This window comes from Mugil cephalus, chromosome 8, assembly GCF_022458985.1.
Source record: "Mugil cephalus isolate CIBA_MC_2020 chromosome 8, CIBA_Mcephalus_1.1, whole genome shotgun sequence".
NCBI classification, from domain to species: Eukaryota; Metazoa; Chordata; class Actinopteri; order Mugiliformes; family Mugilidae; genus Mugil; species Mugil cephalus.
The window spans coordinates 19039255-19060574 of NC_061777.1; the positions used below are offsets into that span (position 1 = coordinate 19039255).

At 41.3% G+C, this 21320-nt stretch overlaps 2 protein-coding genes across 7 annotated transcripts in view; one reads left to right on the forward strand and one right to left on the reverse strand.

Moving 5' to 3' along the window:
* Positions 1-42: 42 nt before the first annotated feature.
* Positions 43-15417, forward strand: LOC125012643 (rasGAP-activating-like protein 1). Of its 4 annotated transcripts, none has more exons than XM_047592704.1 (21): positions 43-408; positions 735-791; positions 2210-2323; positions 2671-2732; positions 3892-4021; positions 4929-5010; positions 5206-5346; positions 5537-5628; positions 6191-6290; positions 6501-6654; positions 8002-8066; positions 8398-8510; positions 9116-9308; positions 9471-9608; positions 10465-10609; positions 11250-11422; positions 12306-12443; positions 12677-12812; positions 13344-13476; positions 13624-13700; positions 13835-15417. In XM_047592704.1, the coding sequence occupies exons 1-21, from the start codon at positions 344-346 to the stop codon at positions 13981-13983; spliced, it is 2457 nt and encodes an 818-aa protein (XP_047448660.1). In that variant the 5' UTR covers positions 43-343; the 3' UTR covers positions 13984-15417. The 4 variants fall into 4 exon arrangements, with proteins under 4 accessions (XP_047448660.1, XP_047448657.1, XP_047448659.1 ...); XM_047592701.1 differs by having other exon boundaries at positions 44-408; positions 6191-6308; XM_047592703.1 differs by having other exon boundaries at positions 65-408; positions 6191-6308; positions 13362-13476.
* Positions 15418-16293: 876 nt separating this feature from the next.
* dtx1 (deltex 1, E3 ubiquitin ligase) overlaps positions 16294-21320 on the reverse strand; it is a 38629-nt gene continuing 33602 nt past the window's right edge. For all 3 annotated transcript variants that reach the window (XM_047592149.1, XM_047592150.1, XM_047592148.1), the window contains exon 10: positions 16294-21279. In XM_047592149.1, coding sequence (XP_047448105.1) covers positions 21055-21279 — 225 coding nt within the window. In that variant the 3' untranslated portion in view covers positions 16294-21054. The remainder of the gene's footprint in view (positions 21280-21320) is intronic.

Below are 21320 nucleotides of genomic sequence, written 5' to 3' on the forward strand. Positions count from 1 at the left end.
TTCATTCACATATGCGGTTATTACAAATGATCCCAACATCGTATCAAAAGACGCAATTACAAACATATCGATATTATGTCATACGCGAAAATAAATCCACCGGTGCTGCTGTGTACGCAGCTGATTGACGTTTATAGCAGGACATTTATGATGGTCTATCTATCAGTTGAACCTGTTTAAAGGGAGAGCGCCCGGGATGCGCGCTACTGGTGGGCTGTGCGCCGTCACGAGCTGAAGGTGTCATGAAACGAAGAAAACTCACTTGCGGAGGGGAAGAGCTCTGTTTATAAGAGCGCGTATGGGGACACACGAGGATTTGGATTAATAGCTCGCTCGACTAAAAATGGCCAAAAACACATCTCTTTATTTTCGCATTGTCGAGGGCAGGAACCTCCCGGCCAAAGACGTGTGAGTAATTTCGGCATGTGCTTCTTCTGTCATATGCATAGCCACAGCATTGTTTAATAGCACCTCGTCAAGATAGCTAGTGAAGAGAAAAATCCAGCCTACATTTAAAATGCAATTTTCTGGTAGGCTGTCTGCTGTAAATTAATTAAGCTGATTAGGGGTGATTTAGCCAAAGCCAATTTGACCTTAGTGCAATTAAAGACAACAGAAAATTAAATTAAGCTATACTCCCAGGCAAATTAACCGTACCACGTGTGATTATGTCTTTTTTGGCCTTTTAAAAAAAAATATTTTAAATTTTTTTTAATTTATTTATTTTTTTACAGCTCCGGGACCAGTGATCCATATTGCATTGTAAAAGTTGACAATGAAGTTGTGGCTCGGTAAGTATGCACATCCGCGCATTACAACAACATACAGTTAAAACGGGAAACATATAGTGTTTGGAGCTCTCACGTTTCAATATCTTTCTTCACAGTTTATATATTTGCATCAGTTTAGTGTTCTGGCTGTGCTCCCCACTACTCTGCACATGTAAACCAGGGTGGAGTGTGTGTGATCAGTGTGGTGGAGCCCACAGCGTGGCCCCTCCATCACAGAGAACCTGATACTGGTCTGGCCTTTAAAACACCCGCAGGTAACCATGGAGAGGGTGCATCAATTATTGCAGGGAGCACCCGCTGTATGCAAGGAGAAAGCTGGAAGCAGAATACACCAGTTCAGGCGCAGTTTCACGTGGAGATGATGATTTCATCTTCCAAGTTATTTTAGATGTCCGCTGGACTGGGCAGTGTTTGGACCTCGACCCAAAACATTCTGAGAATGCAGTTTGTTGTGGACATTGACAAGAACATGGGGTGAATTCAGTGTCTTTTGTTCCATCTGGCATGGCGAGGGAAAACAGCACAATGATTCACCGCAGACACTCACACTAATTATCTTGTAGTGTTACAGGCCAACTGACTCCTCAAGTGTGATATTCATGCATGATGAAGCTGGTAGACTCTGGTGGGAAAACACTCTTATAGAAACACAAGGGTTTGTTATAAGGACTTTAGATCCCGTTGAGAGCATGCATCATAGAAACAAAACCTTATTTACCAGGAGTGTCTTACTTTTATATTTCTATATATTTTATAGATGTTTTGTAGACACAGTAGTCCTGCAAGAATTTGCTGAAATACAGTTAATTCAACAGTTAACTGCTTTCAATCATAAACGTATCATTACCGACTAATTGTTTATCACTCAGATTATCACTCAGACTGGGCATAACTGACACATTTATTTTAAAACATAATGGGGTTAGGCCCTTATGAGCCCTTATACAATTACAGAAAGCAAATCTTGCCTGGAGCTGCTCTAATTTTTACTTGCCCAACGGTTCTATCACATGATCCCTCAAAATGATGCAATGCCTGTGTGCGACCTCACTGTCAGACATTTCATATATCACTAAGTTCAGTTCAGATCCACCAGAGAGGGATTTTCCCCTTCTCGGGCAGGTTCATTTGAATAATTATTAGTGACACAAACAAATACAATTGTTCGGTAAATCACCATCATCAAAAAAAGAACAAAACAAAAGAAAAATGTTAATAAATGTACAAAACAAACAAAAAAACGACATATAGTTTGTTGTTGTAGTTCTATGATTATTCTTCTATAATAATATATAATAACATGTCATTTCTCTTTCAAGAAACCATGTGAGTTTATGCTTCAGCCACATTTCTGACCCCCGCCATTTCGCATTCACCTTGTGTGTTTCTCTGTGAGCATGTTAAACCTCTCTTTTCAGGACCGCCACGGTGTGGAAGAACCTAAATCCTTTTTGGGGGGAAGAGTACACTCTGCACCTTCCGATGGGTTTCCACTCACTCTCGTTTCACGTCATGGACGAGGACACGATTGGGTAACGCTGTCATCCAGAAATGTCTCAAATCATTTATATTTAACCATTACTCCTAACTGACAGAGGGCCCAGTTAATTTATAGTCCTCAGTGTTTGCTTAACATGGCTCATGAACCGATATATTTGGGTTAAATCCTCGTGCAGAGCAGAAAAAAAACCCTCCAAGCATTGAATAAACAAACATCATCAGGCAGATGGCCGATGAGCCTGAGTGCTGATGAAAGGTTGTTTTTTTCTCCTCTTCTCACGACCACCAGTTCTCTAATCATTTAACTCAAGAACCTTGATTGTATTATTTGTGGCTTCCACCTGATAATCTCTTTGTTTTTAAAATCCCTTTTCTGCAGGCATGATGACGTTATTGGAAAGATTACACTCAGCAAAGAAACCATTGGATCTCAAGCTAAAGGTATGAGAAAACAAATCAGTCTGTAACGAGAGTGCACGACCAGAGCTCAGAGGTTAAACATACAACATGCTTCCCATGATAGAGTCAAAAGTCAGAGTGATTGGGGAGACATGCTTTTTTTTTTTTTTTTTTTTAGTCTGGGAATGTTTCTCAGTTTCTCTCTCACACATTTCATTTGTCACATTTGTCAATCACTTTTTTTCAGCGTCGCATTCAAGACACTCATTGATTAATTTGTTACAGGTATTATGATGGCCGTCCTGGTGCTCGTGAATAAATAAACTCTGGGAATGTTTGTCGTGCATCATAAACCTATTTTTCAAACCCGCGGTGCTGTAAAATGAGAAGATCAACCGAAGCGTTTGAAACGGCTCCCAAAAATTTAATGAGGAGCTCTGTTGCATTAGAGTTCAAGAAATGAGTCCAAGTGTTTACCTCAGCATTAAATGTAGCCCATGCTGTCTTGGCCAGACATATGGCTTTTAAAATATGGTCTGTCGTGATGGTGTTGTAGTTTTATCACATTGCCGGGGGTGTTTATTGGGGGATGTTTGCTGCATACCGATGCCTCTCTTTTGAAAGCCACCTGGCATGGCCTTCACTCTCCTGTGATTCATTGCTACATGATGGCTCTGAGTCACTTACTCCCTTGCAGGATTTTTTTTTCTCACAGCCTGGTCTTGACATTGCATCATTTTTTATTTATAACAGAAAACAGTAAACTTAATTTACATGCTGTTCAGACTCTATATATTTTTGACTTTGTGTACCTTCACCTTAAACTGTTGATAAGAATTATAGACATTTCACAGACTCTTTTTCACAAAAGTCTATAACTCAATACAAAACAGCGATTTGCTAAAAATGTAAAGTAATCAGACCACATTATGCACTACAATATCCAGATATTAAATATTGTTTACTATGAAAATCCTGTGACAGTAATTGTAGATTAACAAGTGTAGTTGATCAGATCTCTTCCTCAAGCGTCTTATTTGGACATTAGTGTTGGCAGATTAACTGGCAGATTTGCCAGTTAAGAATAAAAACACTTAATGGGGGAAAAAAAGTGATATGCAGCCCCAGTTGTCACATCTGTTGTTATTCTCTTTTAATATTTGAATCTTTCGGGAGTAGTATCTGTGTGTGGTCTGTTCAGGGCTAGATAGCTGGATGAACCTGACCAGGGTCGACCCCGATGAAGAAGTCCAGGGGGAGATCCACCTGAGTTTGGAGCTTCTGAAAGATACAGAGAAGATTTGCCTGCGTTGTCGAGTCATTGAAGCCAGGTAAAGAGAAACATGGACGCTGCTGAGAAACACTATGACGTGAGCTTTGTGCAGATCTCTAAAATAGCATGAGGGTTGAGTTAGATGAATAAATAAATAGTAACTGAAAGTTACAGCTTCAGTTTCAGTAAGCTACTGTAGGAAGACTTTAAAGGTCACTATATTTCACGATTTGTACAATGTCCCCACACACAAAACACAAAATAACTGTACTGTAAATAACTGTAGGGTTAGGGTTAGGGTTAGGGTTATATCCTACTGCACCTCAAATGATGATGGTGTTTGTTTGCTCTGATCAGATCTTGCGTGGAGACATATTCAATGTGTAAACACACGTACTTGAAGCCAGATACTTGTGATTTGATCACTCAGGACACACATTATTACCAGGTCTGAACGGGGCCTTAGAGACAGCAATGGATGACCCTAACAGCAGGATTGTATCAGAGGTTCTATATAGACTGTAGAGACATGGCTAAATGCAATTTTTAGTGGTAGAAATAACATGTAATCATCTTATGATAAGTTTCTGTAGCTGAGCTCCTTGTGGCAAAGACCCATCAGTGCCATCACTGAGCTGAAATCTTATCACCATCACCCCGCAGGCCTCCACATTCCCTACTGAGTCACACTACTGCCACCATCACACCACTCACTGCCCCATCTGCGTGTCCCAGCCTACAATCTCTCCTTCTCAGACAGGGCACTAATGAGCATGTCAGTCAGGGCTTGACACTGTGTTATTCAAACAAGCCCAGATTAATGTGAAGAAAAAAAAAAAAGGAATAAGGTGAAGTAGTGTTTTTACACCATCATACTAACTAAATCAAATCACACGACAGATAATATGAGTTTATTGAGCATTTTTATGTGTTGATGAATTCTCGTTTGGTGATGATGCCCACAGAGACTTGGCTCCAAGAGACATTTCTGGAACTTCCGACCCCTTTACAAGAGTTATTTTCAACAACCACAGTGCGGAGACATCGGTGAGCTCCTTGTGCATGCATGTATTTAGGTTGCACTGGAGCCAGAAGTTTGTATTCATTCGTTGATGTTTGTTTGATTGTCTGTCTTTTTATTTGATGTCATTGTGCAAATAAAGGGACTGAAGTGACAATGGGTGTACTGAAGAGATGTCTGTTGTTAGGATTTCTTAAGAATTTCAAAATACTTTATTTTAGATAATCAAGAAGACCCGTTTTCCTCACTGGGGAGAGACCTTAGAGATGGAGTTGGATCCAGAGGAGCTCAGCGATGAGGGGACCGTTACCGTGGAGGTCTGGGACTGGGATATGGTGGGCAAGAACGATTTTCTTGGAAAGGTAATTATATATCACATGATTTAGATTTATAGCCCATGACTGTTTTAAAAAGTATTTTGAAGCATTTAAATAAGTATTAAAAGTATTTATTTCCAAACATGAACGTTCTTAATGAATTTTCTAGTCATACATTGTATCCTCGTTACCTTGTTTGTTCTTTTGTTACAGTTCTTTTTTTCTTTTGTCACAGGTGGAAATTCCCTTCGCTTGTTTGCACAAGACACCTCCGTTAGAGGGCTGGTTTCGTTTGCTGCCCTTGGGAAACAACGAGCTTGATGCTGGGTGAGGATTATGGGCGTGTTTGTTTGTGCATTGTGGCAATTTGTGGGTTTATATTCTTGAGAAGCATTTTGCCCCAAAGACTCAATCTGTAATAACAGTCACTGTGTCTTTTTTTTAAAATGCACAAAGTGAAAGAATTTGCTCTCCTCCAGGCTCTCTTCCATATAAATGAATATTCACAGGTGTATAGCCAGGTCTCTGACAGCATCTGTTCCAGGAGATAATTTTAGAGCAAAGAGGGCTGAGTGAACTGCAAAAGGATAGTGTCAAAGTAAAGTGAAGCTCAGTGGTTCTCTGGGAAATGACTCACAGTTTATAAGAGGGGAGGGGGACACTGCTGAGTGGAAATTTATTAGAGACCTACTTTCACAATAGTGCAATTGCCATTGGTTGCGGAAAGCAGTGTGACCAAATATTTGACAGTCTTCCTAACCGATAGGACTCTTTTTAAAGAAAATGACGGGTTATCAGTCCACAGAAATATTGTGTGAATTTTTTTAAATGGACTTAATTGAGTACACGATGAAGACCTGCAGAGCATCCCCCTCTCCTTTGTTTCCAGTGGAAAGCTGGGAGCGCTGCGTCTGAAGGTGCGGTTGGTGGAGGACCGGATCTTGCCGTCCATGTACTATCAGCCACTCATCGACCTTCTGGTTGAGTCGGTAATCTCCCCCACAGAGGTCAGCATCTCTGCTCCTCTTCATTTCTTCTCGGTCATCATGTGAAGGGACTGCTGCATGCATCACATCTTCCTCTCTGTAGTGCTTTCCCTCAACCCACTCCACAGTTATCCACCTACTTCATTTATCCTACACGGGCTTTCCAGTGACGCGCGCATTATTAGGCGATGACCTTGGTACTCCTCTTTCCAGGTGGAGGACAGCAGCGCTCTGACCATGCTGGAGGAGGTGACCACCGTCGAGAGCAGGCAGGATGTGGCCATGACTCTGGTCAAGATCTACCTGGGGCAGGGCCTGGTGGTGCCCTTTCTGGATTACCTCAACACGCGGGAGGTCAACCACACCAGTAAGAAGACTAAAATATTACAGTCTGTCTGAGACAATATTAGGAACTAAGGAATACAGCGAATACCTGCCAGTTTTCTGCTATTGTTCCACTCTCCTGAGACCCTCTTACGGGAGCTATTGTTTAACTCTGAATTGACATTAAGGTCTCTGAATGCTGCAGCGATGGTCTGTGTGTGGGCAGTAAAATCCAACCAGCTCTATATTTACTGCCCCGATGCCAATTATTTACTCACCCAACTGTCTTTTCATGGCTTCTCTGAGGTCTGGATTAGTCATGTTTTTTGCCTCCGCAACATATCCCCATGATAATTCACGCAGAGTTGTGCGAGTCTGGTCTTTGGGTTCTGTTGGTGTAGTTTGAGATAATAAGCATAGTGCCTAGGTTTCCATAGCAACACCACATGATCTAACTGCTTGATCAGGAATAGACGCCGTGAGCAGTCAGACATTAAAGTTCGGCACGGGGGGTGAGGCTAGGAAAAAGTACGGTACACCCACTGAGCTGTCGTTAAAACCTAGCCTTTCCCATAGGCGCAAATATTTTACCTGGCAACTCAGTCTTGTCACAATGGATATTTTAGTATCACCACTCTGAAGGATTTATGTGATGCTGAAGCAAGGTCAGTTTACCCTCAGTTGCGAGACTAAGTTGTTTGTTTCTAAAGCAGATCAATTCTTGGTCAATACATCAAACCGAATAGAAATGGGGCCACAGGTGAAGCCTGAACCGAAGGCAGGACAAGACAAAAGGTCCACACAGTGTATGAATATCTTTCAGTTTAATGACACAATGTATCAGTCCTTGAGGGTTTAATCAAGCGTAATTATAATCCTGATGAGGGTCTTGGTGAAAGTTCATCACACTGATTAGGAGCTGTTAATACAGCGGTGGGATCCTTTCCCCTTGTTCCTGCCCTCAGGTATTCAAAACACAAAGAGTGTTTTCTGGCCAGAATAGTATGGAGTCAATGGGATATGAGCCAAAAACTGTTAATTGTTGGAATTTGTGGTGAGCTTCATAGCAATTGTTTTTTTTTTTGTTTTTTTTTAATTATTATTCTTCTTGATTTAGCCAACTAAGCTAAACAAAATCAAGTCAGATTTTCCTCTTGGGGTTGTATAATCTTAAATCCTATAGTAAAGAAAACAGTTAAGATAAAGAAAAGCTTCAGTTTATTTTGACAATGAAAGTCCTGTTATTAACCTTCTCCTTCTTTGTAGTTCTTTAAATTGGTCGTGCCCCTGCTTTCCTCAAATCAAAGCTGCTGCATTAGAATTATAATTTAGTACATTGTATTATACCTTGGATTATATGTTAAAATTATTTTTCATTTTGCTTTCACAGCGGATCCAAACACTTTATTTCGCTCCAACTCACTTGCCTCAAAGGCCATGGAACAGTTCATGAAGGTGCGTTGACATCTCTGTTGTTTAATTTAAAGCTATCAGTGATTTTTTTTTTCTTTTTTTGTTTACACTGTGGGAAAAGTGGAATTTGTCTGTTAATTATTTCCAGCCTTTTAGTCGATCTTTGCCGCCTTCCTCCTGAACATTCCCTCTAAATGCTCCTTTCTAAATGTACGCTGAGTTTGCTTTAGTGTATTGTGATTGTCCAGCTGGATCGCACTGTATCTTGTTTACTGTCTCGATTATGCAAATTTACACTTTGCTAACTAAATAGATGGTGCTAGGACGGTGGTAAATGAGGTGTCTACAACATATGGTATTGTTTTGTTGTCAGGCTGTTGGCATGCTGTATCTACACGAGGTGTTGAAGCCTATCATAAACCGCATCTTTGATGAGAAGAAGTACATTGAGCTGGACCCGTGTAAGATTGATCTTAACCGCACAAGGTAAAACAGACCTAAAACACATTCTCCTGGATCGCAATAACATAATAATATTCTGACCTAAATATAATCCAGGTCTGTTTCACAGGTGCTTGTCCTACAAATGACTAATGGGGGATTCTGTGTTGTAGATTTATGTGCGCAGCTCGACGTTTATGTGTTAAAATGGTCAAATTGAAAAGATGCCACAGGAGACTGCCCACTTCCTTTACACTTCACCCCTGAGAGAAGGACATCAATGTGAGAAAATGAAAAAAAGGGAATGTAAAAAGGGGGAAGGCTGTTGCTTGGCAACTGCCATGAGCCCCCAGAGATGTCTATCTCTGACATGAAGGGAGATCCAGGATCTAACATCCTCTGCGTTTGCAGTAGATCAGCCTACCGTCATTGTTGTCTCCCCTGCCTGTCGATATTTATCTCACATTTTCAATACAGCACTCAGTGTTCATACTCTCACATGTGATGACATAATCAGGAACAGGGCTGCAGCGAATTGATTCGAGTACATGTGTTGAGGATGCAAAATTGTGTGTGATCTTGTGTTTGAATTGTGCAGACCTCTGTCGCAGGGATTCAGTCCTTTACAATCTCTTTCTTTGTCTCTGAAGACGAATTTCATTTAAGGGCGCAGTGTCAGAGGCAGAAGTGCGGGACAGCAGTGTGGAGATGCTGCAGAGCTACTTAACCAGCATCATTGAATCGATCGTGGGCTCAGTCGATCAATGTCCTCCCGTCATGAGAGTGGCCTTCAAACAGCTGCACAAGAGAGTAGAGGAGCAATTTACTGAGCCCGAGAATGAGGTCAGTCGGGCAGAATACACAGATAAAAAAATACGCGCTTGAATCTTTTTAAAGCACATCAGTGTATTTGTAGGTCATGTGATTATAACTATGGCTATTATCATGAAGGAGAAAGCCCCTCACTTAAGGATTTTTCTGTCAAACTCACGACATTTTTTACAGGACGTGAAGTACCTGGCCATCAGTGGATTTTTTTTCCTGCGTTTTTTTGCTCCTGCAATCCTCACGCCTAAACTGTTCCAGCTGAGAGACCAGCACGCTGACACACGTACAAGCAGAACGCTGTTACTACTGGCCAAGGTATGATTCCAAACGCAGGCGTACGCACAGACGCTGCCATGAATAATTTATTCTTGTCCAGACATCACACTTAAGTGCATAAAAAACAAACAGTAAAGATGCGGGAGCCTTGGTTGTAAGGTGACAGGCAGAAAGAAATGGATACTTCACGAGTTGAACAAATTTGAACGTGTATGTACGACATTGCTCTTTTGTATGTTTTTACCTGCTGCTGAATTAACAACTTCTTCCTTTAGTTTTATGATTTTTGTAATATTCTTTTTCTTTCCATCCCAGAGTATTTAAAAACAGCAAGTGATTTATGACGGTTCAGGATTACTCACAAATTGCTACAAAAGGACACAAATAATGAAAAACTGTTCCCTTGTGACAGGCAGGTTACAACTGAGGTTAAGCAATGATTTTGAATGTAACAGAGCCCTAAGTGTCACTAAGAGAAACACCCTTAATTTCAATAAAAACAGGGGTCTCATGGTCACATATTAGACAGAAAGCAAAACCTGTTTCCTCTCCCACATTTGGCTTCTGTGGTTGCTGTCCGTGGTGCTGAAGTGCTGTTGCCATGGGTCCTCTATGGAGACAGGGAACGGGCTATTTTTACCTTTGTGTGTGCTGCGTCCAGACTATGGTTCAAAGCCGACCATCAGAGAGGGGCGTAGAGAGGAACTTCCTGTTCACTCTAGGCCAGGTGTGGGCTGGACAAAAGGCCTCACAGCATGCTTGGCCTCAGGGACCCTTTTGATCTCAGACTTTGAGATATGCAGTCACTGGCTGAGTTCTGTCAGTCACCTGAGATTTGATGTGATGAAGACGTGAGTTTGGAGATGGTATTTTGTCTTTGTATTTGGCCATCCAGGCACTACAAAGTGTCGGCAACTTGGGTCTGCAGCTGGGCCATGGAAAGGAGCAGTGGATGGCACCCCTTCATCCCATCATCCTTCGCAGCGTGGCCTCTGTCAAAGACTTCCTAGACAAGTTGATCGACATAGATCATGACATTGGTGAGGCTGCTTACACTGAGCACATCACTAAAGTTCTAATCAAATGTCCAAAGGTCATATTAATGATCTTATCAGCCACAGGCCACCTGCCAGTGTGGCGACTAATGTCAGGATTAAGTTAAACAGTACTACAGCCCAGTATTGAAATATTCATAACGAGCTGGAAGTGTAGAAAAGAGATGACATGGTGAATGAGCTGGCGTGGAGCTAGAATGAGACGCCACACTGGTTATCCATCATGTCTTGGCTGCTGTCTCACCGTCATGTGTCAGTAGGGCTGTTGTTGTGAAACATCTTCCCCCTCTGACATATCATGTTTCAGCCTCCTTCTTCTACATCACACTCACTCCTTTCTCCTAAAGGCCAGTTTGACATTTAATGCTCTTCAGGTGGATTTGTTGGACAGAAGTGGATGCATGTCATTCCTCTTTGAAGCTGTCCTTCATGTCGTGATAGAAGATAGAGAGATAGATAGATACTTTATTTATTCTGTGGACATGATGATGAAAGTAAAGCTAAACAATTGAAGGTGCAGCATGCTGTTTATTTATTGGCACAGCACCACCTTGTGTCTGCCTGCATGAATATGCCATTGCATATAGAGTTTTTCCTTACATTTGTTTTCTCCTTGGTCCTGCAGTGTCTGAAGTGCCTCAGAGGGCCGTGTTCATGCCTTCAGTCACAGTCAAAGAGGGGTTTCTCCACAAACACAAGACGGAAGGACCCCAACTACTTTCCCGTTTTGCCTTTAAGAAACGCTACTTCTGGTTGACTAGTGAGACGCTGTCCTATGCCAAGACTCCTGACTGGCAGGTCGGTATTGAACCATTAGGCTCGAGCGTTATATTCCACTGACATATAGTTTGTCACACGAGTCTCCATATTGTTGTTATTTTTATTTTATTATTATTTTTTTTATCGTTTTGCTAGTTAGCATTCACAGGTCTTATCGTGTAATGCCTTTCTCGTTGGCTTTCATGCAAGCCAAACAGATGAGTAAAGTTTGCATAAAAGTCACGTGAAAGTGATTCATCTATTATTAGAAGCGGATATGCTGTCTTATGATGAATTAGTCACTGCGTGTGCCCCTCAGAGGACTTTCATGCAAAAGAGGAAACATTAAAGTTATTCCCAGCTTGCCTTAATGTATTTGTGTTGATATTCTTCTGAGAAGATCATTAGTGTCATTATCATGTGCTGCCAAACCTTGTGATAATGATCTCATCTCATTTAGTAACCAGAGACTGAGATGGAGAGAGTGTAGCAGCCCAATTTAGCCCAATAAAAAGCTCTCTCTTTGAGCCGGTCTCCGCTTTGTGTGACTGGAATAAAGGCGACAGTTAATTGAAGGCTGTGGATATTCATGCTAACATTGCAAATCAGATTGCAGACAATGTCCTGGCCCCTTTCCTCCATGTCGGGGCACTCCAGTCTCAGTGAGACGCGCTCCCAGTGGAAGTGGCTGATTTACACTTAAAAGTAGCCTTTGCTGCCACACTGGTTCTCATCTCCACTTCCTCCTTGCCTCATATTGTTCCAGCTTAATGTGTGCAGAAACCACTTAATTAATGTGCGATCAGATGTCACCCTTCTCTTATTTAAACCTCAGTGTGAATTGCCTAAAGCAGAGGCAGGATACGTTGTTACCTACATGCGGGTACTTGCGCTCATTGGTGCTGTGGCTGAACTGTTGCAGGTGCGCTCTTCAATCCCTATCCAGTGTGTGTGTGCCGTGGAGAGGGTGGATGAAAATGCCTTTCAGCAGCAGAACGTAATGCAGGTCATCACCCAGGACAACGATGGGCAGCTGCACACCATATACATCCAGTGCAAGGTGCATTCGTACCGACACCGTCCAGTCACCGACAAAGTGCATGACCTTTTTTCAGTTTGACGCTTTTCTTCTCTGCACAACAATTGTTTCTTCGACCCATTATTTTGTTTACTGACCTTTTTCTGCAGTTTTTTTTTATAAGAACAAATTTTCATTTAATGGATGCATTTTCCTGTTTGCGAATCCTTGTTCAGACACTTACTTGATTTATTCATTTATTTTTGTTGAAACAGAATGTGAATGAGCTAAACCAGTGGCTGTCTGCGATCAGGAAAGTCAGCATCTACAATGAGCGCATGCTGCCCTCTTTCCACCCCGGGGCTCATCGCAGTGGCAAGTGGACGTGCTGCCTGCAGGCAGATCGTGCTGGTAGTCCTGGTGTTATTATTTCTAATGCTTCTCTGAGGACTACAGAGTTTGGCACGAGCACCTATTTCACCAAGCAGACATAAAAATATGTGGCACATGTTACAAAAGTACTGAATTATGCCCAAGACACCAGAAGGATTGTCAGGAATTAACGGCATCCCAGAGCATAAGCAGTATTGTCCATTAGGCTTATTTCATGACATGACACTTTTCTACTTCACTCCTGGCTGACTGACTTGTAGCTGGCTTCGAAAAGCGAATTAGTTCCTGGCAATCCATATTTAATGATTAAACCTTTGATTTGTAGCTGCCATGTTTTTGTTTCTTCGGTGGAGAACAAGCTCAGAAAACTCACAATCAGATTTTTCTCTTTTTCATTCATCTAAAACTGCACGTAATTTCTAACATAATTTTATCTGCCATCAGTGTCTGTCAAAGTGTAAACCATTAGTAATACTAGAATTTTGGGTTTGACAAGACAAAAAGACATGTTGTTGCATGAGGTTTCAATGTAGATCATCACTGTTAAAGACCGGGTCTCAGTTACAGGCTGCAGTAGAACCCACTCAGCTGTGACTCTGGGTGACTGGAGTGACCCACTGGATCCGGACGTAGAGACTCAGACGATTTACAAGCAACTTCTCCAGGGCAAGGACAAACTCAGGTCGGTGGTGCAGTTCACTTACCGGACACTAGAGGGCTATGTTGCAACACAGGAATGTGCTGCTCTGCTGCTGCTGCTCCTCGACAATGCGATGACTCAAATACCTTCACTGTATGAAAGCTGTATGTATTCTGACTGATTCTGCAGGAAAAAATATGTGGAGACGCCAGAAGCTGATCAGATGTTGAGCAATCAAGAAAAGATTAACTCTGACATTCACCCCGGTGAGACTAACATCTATGTTTACTGCGTGTGCTTATGTCATCACCATTGTCATCTACAAATACTCAGTTACAATTACAGATTATAGGATGCTTAAATTACCACTTTAACGAATCTACGCATTTCTGTCTCGTAGATGGCGCAGAATGCAACACTCAGCTAATGAAGACAGGTCAGAGCATCGCTGCCCGGCTCTTAGCGGTGATAGAAGACCTGGAGCAGGCCCACGATGCCTTCCAGCGCAGAGAAAAAGAGGACGGCACCAGTGTCATTCTGAATCCCTGAACTACACATGGACTGGGATCCATTAATACCTGAAGGGGATCCACGTCCTGCACCAACACGTGGGAGCATCAGTTATTCACTCTCTTGCCTGTCAGCAGGGAGGAAAAAGTGGCCACATGGTGCAGCCTCTTCCAGCCTTTTTGTACATTTCCCGCTGGCTGTAAAGAGCAGAGGGAAATCTGCCACTTTTAATCTTTTTGTATTCTCTCAGTGCCACGGACGACAGTGCCGGGGAGAGATTATGATACTTGACAAAAAAAAAAAAAAAAAAAAAGCGGGTGGGGGGGACTTTGAAGCATGATCTGACTTGATATTTTCTATGTAGGTAACAAGCAATCTGTTGCATGGCCTGTATCCACTTGTTGTGAAATGTGAAAAGGAGCTTTTATATTTTTTGAGATACTGTACAGGACCTCGGTCTCACATTTTTATGCAAAAAGCTATTTGTAGTGTAATCTACAGTACCTGAATGTATTGCTATTATCAATGTTTTGTATTTCTACTGAGGCATTTTTTTTTCTTCAATGGGCGCATTGTAGCAGTGACATTAACATAACAGATTATTCCACTTTGACATCATGAATTGGTGGTGCATAAGCCATGACCATAGCCCAGTCTGTACAGTGAGCAGAATGAAGTTTATTTTAAATGTTGCTGATGTCCCTTTATAGAAAGAAAAAAAAAAGTGCTTTGGTTTGGTGCTATGGCCAGTCACCTTTAATGATTGATTCTGATATAATGTGCATATTTAAAATGCCCTGTTCCAACTCCTGAAGTCATATAGGTAATATTTACCTCAAAACATACAAAAATGTGATGTTGACTATAACTGTGAGTAGAAGTTACAGTTATGGGGATTACTCCCATTTGATAAATTTACATTTTATTGAGATCATTGTGCCATTTGGCTCACAAGTGTCAGGATAAGTTTGAGATGCCAAAGTTGCTTTTAGAAATCTAAAAAAAAAAAAAAAAACTTCAGTTTTTAACAGGCAAAATATATAAAAGAACAAGAACTGTGCCACGCCTTTCCAGATTTGTGATCTCTGACATCTGGTCTCAGCATGCTATTCTGGAGCTGGTTAATATTTTATTCTGCCACAGCTGTGTGGATGGGACTCTTTTACCGCTGTTGGTTTGACCCGTAACACTGACGCCAGACAATTACTGGGCTACATTGGTACAGTTAAAGTGTGTTGGTATATGCAGCTTTCCAAAATTTATTTCACTGATTTGCCAGTGCAGTCTTTTTCAGAACTAGAGTGAATGTTATTGGTTTGTGAACTTTATGTTCCGTAAATGAGGGCTCTTGTTATGTAAAGAAAAACACACTGCCTGTATCTTATTTTGCAAATACACCATAAAGGTTTGTTTCAAGTGGATTGTTAACTGTGAACACAAATGTATTATTCATTAAACTTCTAATTCAGCAAACAAGTCTAGCAGCAAGTCTGTGCCTTGAAAAGTGAAACCGACACCTCACAATAAGTGCATTTTCCATTCTCATTAACTTAAAGGGCAGAAATTATTAATACTAAGTATCCAATTTGCAGCCTCACGTCCATTTGTCCCCTGGTTAGTTTAAAAGTGGAAGGTTTGACTCAGCACAGGCAATGACATTCATTCATTTATGGCATTGCAGGAAATGTCACATCGTGTCTCATAGATTGGACTCACAATGTCATGGTTACCGCACCACCCCTTCCTGTAAATGAATAATTTAATCACACCGCCAAAACTACAGACCTCACAATCCAACACTAGATCAGAATCGGGTGTTAAATTATGGCACGCAAACAATGTGTGGAGCCATTCTACCTCGTGGCCTTATTTAAATGCTAATGAGAGCCGACTTACCTGCAGTGATGCAGCAGAGTCTCCCTGCTAACACTCTCATTAGGTGCGAGGGGTGAGTGATGAGTGGAGGCAGGGCCGAGGGGATTAGGCACCATAACTAGAAGGAGGACTGACCCCTGAGCTTCTGGGTCAGTGATGGAAGGAAGAGACAGGGGTGCTGAAGGTGGGATCTGGTCTCCTCAGGCCTCCACAGATCTTAAGGCCTGCTTTAGTACGCGCTAACCACAGCTCTTCCAGCGACAGAAAATGACCATAAAGCAAATTTACTGCCAGCGAGAACTGTTTCGACTGCTCTCCACAGCTCCAGCAAGCCTCATTTATATCCATATAACGAGGTGCAGAGCACAGGGCTGCTCAGGGAGAAGGAAGTAGGGGAGCTAAATGGAGAAGGACATAATGTCAGTGACGGGAGAAAGAAAGAAAAAAAAAACACACAGGCAAGGTGACAAAAGGTCAAACAAACTACCCCTGTCACGGGCACATTTATTTTTCCACAAGAAACACACAAACATGCAACAAGGTCATCACAATTCAATAAAGACCAATAGATTAAGAAGCCCTTTATAGTTTAATCAATGTCTCTCTATATCTTGCCTTTAGTTTAACTCAGAGATCTCTTTGTGAACCATTATAAACTGCAAAATGCTTAAGATGAGACAAATCACCAAAATTATGATTTGAAAATGTCAATTAAAATGGGCACTTAAAATGCAAAACATTCAGATGTTAAACATGATGTCAACAGGTCAAGGAGAGTACAGCCAAACGCTATCACGTCCCCGTCTTTGTAAATCAAAGCCAATAGAGGAAAAGAAGATCTTTCTAACTAAGTGGAGGAACTTGCAAAACCACAGTGCTAAATCACCAGAAAACCAGGGTGATATTTCTAAAGAAGCTATGATGTTTTCATACGCAAAAAGCTATGCATTGTCAAGAAACTTGCTCACAGTTTGGTTAACATGCACCTCTAGGAGAACATTACTGTATCTTTAAAGGACATGAACCTAAGCTTTGTCTACTGGACGCCCACTTGGCAAACATTCACACACATTCACACAAACAAACAGATACAAACGTACATAATATCCACACAAAATATTAAGGTATCATTTAGAGAGAGAAGTACAGTTTGCAGTGGACACTATGAGAGAGTACAACTGTAAATACTTCATACAATAGGACAAGTTATTCCATCCCTTATTCCACATTGAATCAAATGGAAAAGTACAGAATGAATATTAATAAGAGTAATACAGCAATGTTATGTAATAGTTCTTTTAGAGACAATCATTCAAAAAAAGACATCAAAAATATATGTTTTCTAATACATAGCATGTGGACATCGTCGGATTGCAACCCCTTTTGTTTAGAAACCTGGAGGTAGGCACCCCATAAAGAAACATCCATTGTCATTTAAACCAAAAGTCTGCCTTCTTGCTACACGTATATCATGTATTAGATCTTAAAAATAGTAAATTGCATATAAACCATCTCTCTCTTCTTTAATCTGACAAATACTGAACCATATTTGATTTATTTATCGTTCCCATATAAGTCTGTACACACCTGAAAAGTCGAAAAGGCCTGCATCGCTCACACTACACGACCGACGCAAGGAAAGGAAAAGTCCAAGAAGCAAACATTTGGATTTCTCTAGTTGATGACACTTTGCTCAACATGGAAAAAAATTCCCTGATAGTTTGGAAGCATTCTCTCTTGCTGTCCCAGTTTATAAAGGGTGTCAATAATATGTGAAGGAGAAAATGTGAAATGTGAAAGCCAAAAAGTGACTGTTTTTAACACCTGGGTCAAAATCACACTTTGAAATATTTTTAGTAGTTTGTTTTAGCTTGTGTTGAAACCAGAAAATCGGAATTTAAGATGCAATACCATGGACTAAAAAAGACAAACAGTAAAAAATAGCCCCTGAAAACATGAACATCATTTGGTCTTGGACGTAGTGGAAACAAGTTGTAACAGCTCACTTTAAATTGATATACACTACCAGTCAAAGGTTTGGGCACACCCTCTCATTCAATTCAACGAGACGTGTCCCAACAGTTATGGTTGGGACTCGCATTCTGTACACCTGGACAGTATAAGTCCAATATTTACTTTCTGTCATCTGTTTTTTGTGATATAAACTCATGTAGATATATCTTGGTCTCTAGTTGCTAAATGCACCGCCATGTTCTCTAGCTAGGGCTAACGCTGCATATACAGTTTCGTACACAGTGGTCTTACAGAGCTTACCATGGCTACAAAAGACACCGGTATGTCTACATGTGGGCATCCATACTCTAGTAACTCTTTCAACAAGTCTTGTGTGTAAGTGTTAATCGAAAAGGTTACGGAGAGAGTGAAACAATGACCTGAAACTTGCTGTAAAGCTAAAGGATAGCTGCAGATTCAGGGTTTGACTTTTTCATTTCAACATTGCCATTTGATGCATCGCTATTTTAAAGTGTTCATTAGGTAACCAAAGCATTTAAAGACATCCTTTAAGTAAAACTTTCATGACTACATAAACAGCCCTCAAAAAAAAAATCCAACATTAAGGAGCTAGCTTATGGCTAACTTATAACTACTATTTAAAAAATGGACTACTGTTGGGTAATGGTAAAATCTGCAATGACAGAAAAGCACAAGACCCAAAAATCTAATACAAGTATCCATTAAACATTGCGTTATACGAAAATGACTGTTTCTGTCTACAAAAGATAAAATATTATGGTATGAAAACTATTAAACATTAAAAATGAATTGGGAGGCACAGATTCCCTGTATCAACGTGGTGGCTACTGTTGATGCATCGCTGCAGTGAACAAAAATATTCTTTAAGGGAGTCTATTTGTTACACTTCCAGCTGACAACTAATAACCCACTCATCTGTTGGTTCAGTTAGCCAAAACAAACTATTAAGAATATTTGATATTTAACCCAGGGTATTTTCACCTTCAGACTTAACGAAATATGCCGACTGTCTCCATTCACATTTTCTGGACAAGTAGCAAAAGAGAAATGGTCCATTTGGGGGGACTGACCATCTTCATGCTGCTAAAGCTCCCCCAGCAATATTAAAGACACATTTACTGTATTTATTGGTGTCCCACTGTCAATCAACTACACAGATTCTACATTAGGAATAACAACAGCAGCATATGCTAAGACTACTTGTAATATAAGACGTCCATAACAAGTCATACATGTTTCAGTCCCTGACATACTGACAAATATTTGCCAGATTTTGTGTATTCATGTTAATATGTGCCTGTGTATAGATATGTGGGACAGTCTTTATATTTTCTATATAGAAGAGTATAAAAATAAATTAAACTTACACCATTGACTCAAACTGAGCTTGAATTTAAAGGTATATCACATCTGCAAATGTATATATTTTCTGTATTTTTAAAGCATTGCAAGCCAGTTTAGAAACAACAACTTAAAAAAGACAGAATCAGTTGCAATTTAAAACATTTTCCTAAAAAGTAAATGACTGATTGAACAAAAATGTTGCCTCAAAGTGCAATGGAAGACTATGATTCACTCCTAAATTAAGCCCACAGCTGGGTGCCCCCACAATAAACCTTACACCAAGGACCCCCTGCATTACCATTGATCAGATACACAGTTGGAGAATTATGCAGCACTGGGTTATCTTTAATCTCAGACTGAAGAAACATCACATGATATCTACTGAGGACCTTCAAAATGCTCGAGGGCATGGAATCTGGGGGACAAAGAGGACAGCGTAGGAAAAAAATCGCTCCTACCCAAAGACGTACTAAACCAACATTTGCATGGTTCCTCAAATGACGTGCTTTACAGCGGGGGGGAGGAGTGGGGGAAAAGCCATACATCAAGATTGGCCCTAACAACTGTGTGTGAGTAAGCTCACACAGGGAATGAGATGCTTCACTGCTCGCTGTACAAGCAGTTGATCCCAGTACACTGCTTCCCAGCGGGCTCACAAGAGACTTGTGGATGGCAGGCGAGTAGGAACGCTGCCCAAGATTCATGTCCAAGAGAAAAGTGCGATTGGTTGAAAGAGAAACATCCATCCGTGTATTCAGCTTTTCTCCGGAAGGACTTAAAACCAGGCATATTAATGCCTTGGAGCACACAATCGCACACTCATGTATGGTCAGCATGATGGATCGTGCCAACTGCTGGGTTTGCTCCAACAGGGAGAATAATAATGCAGGCTTTAAATTCACAGAGGTCAGCGTCATCAGGGTGTCAACAAAACAAATGAGAGTAACCTTGGAGCAAAAGCACAAATCCCGCTTCACAACCTCAGACTTTCAAGTTACAACTGCTCATAACAGGCGGTAAACTGACTGGTCAGAGGCTTGTTTTATCTCATGTCTCCTCTCATGGACAACCCACAAGGTCCACCAAACAACATACATTTATTACCAGACACCAATATTTCCTAGCCCGTAGCTCTCTGGAATCTACGTCATGCAGCACAGAACACACTTCCGTTTCACAGAACGACTGACCTGTCATATCTGATTTGGAAAATGTCAAATACACTCAATCTAAAATCACTTTAGCAGAGCCTTCCTTTAAAAAACAAGCTTCACCACTCTATAAGTCAGTAATTAATTATAAAAGGGGGGTGGGGTGGGGTGGTGGTGGTGGTGGTACATAATTAATGGATCAAATCATTTTGACTCGTTTGTAAAGCGGAAATTCTCTTAAAAGTATCTTCACAATATCAAGCAGCAACTGATCCACTGGCACCTCAACCTATTGCAGATCTATGCTCAGCATTCATTATGCAGCGTTAGTCTGGGCCATGCATTCGGGAGTTCAGCATTTATATATATGCCTGTGTATAGTTTTGGCCCTTTGCTTTTTCCTCAGAGGAACATCATCAGTTCAAATCTAAAAGGGGAAACCGACAACATGACGAAACTCTCTTTTCATCCTTAACCCTTAGAGAGACTTTGTCACAGACACGGTATGCTCTAGGCATGGATCAAGAGACAGCGGGGGGGCAAATCCAGGTTATACAAACCAAAAAATTGATTATAACCATGTCATTTATTTTAGCTTCCACTGCTCTCGTGCCAACACTTCTGCAGGATATGCTCGCATGTGGGGAGTAAAGTGTTGTCAGCTGCATGTTGGTCTATCATATGGTGTCCCTGTTCTCTGGGAGACGGCGGGGCAAGGTGGGTTGGGTACGGTCTCAGCAGCCCATCAGTCCTTCAGGTTATCCTCGCCGACGCCCTGGGCCGACAGCTCTGTCAGGACGTTGTCCAAGTAGTTGGGGTCAGGGTAGCCATGGCCTGTCAGGTTGGAGCCAAATTCTGTCTTGTGGTGAATCTCATTCCACACCACCGTGTCCGACTCGCCTGTGGTGCTAGACGTGCCAATGGTGAAGATGAGCCGGCGGTCCCAGGCTGTGATCAGCAGCTTCAGGACCTGGAAACAAATAAAAGAGAGGAAAGAGGTTAACAATCCCT

Coding starts and splice junctions, on each gene's coding strand:
- LOC125012643 (XM_047592701.1), top strand. CDS start 344: ATGGCCAAAAACACATCTCTTTATTTTCGCATTGTCGAGGGCAGGAAC. Junction 2,733..3,891: donor CATTGGATCTCAAGCTAAAG/GTATGAGAAAAC, acceptor TGGTCTGTTCAG/GGCTAGATAGCTGGATGAAC. Junction 12,813..13,343: donor CCTGCAGGCAGATCGTGCTG/GTAGTCCTGGTG, acceptor TCACTGTTAAAG/ACCGGGTCTCAGTTACAGGC.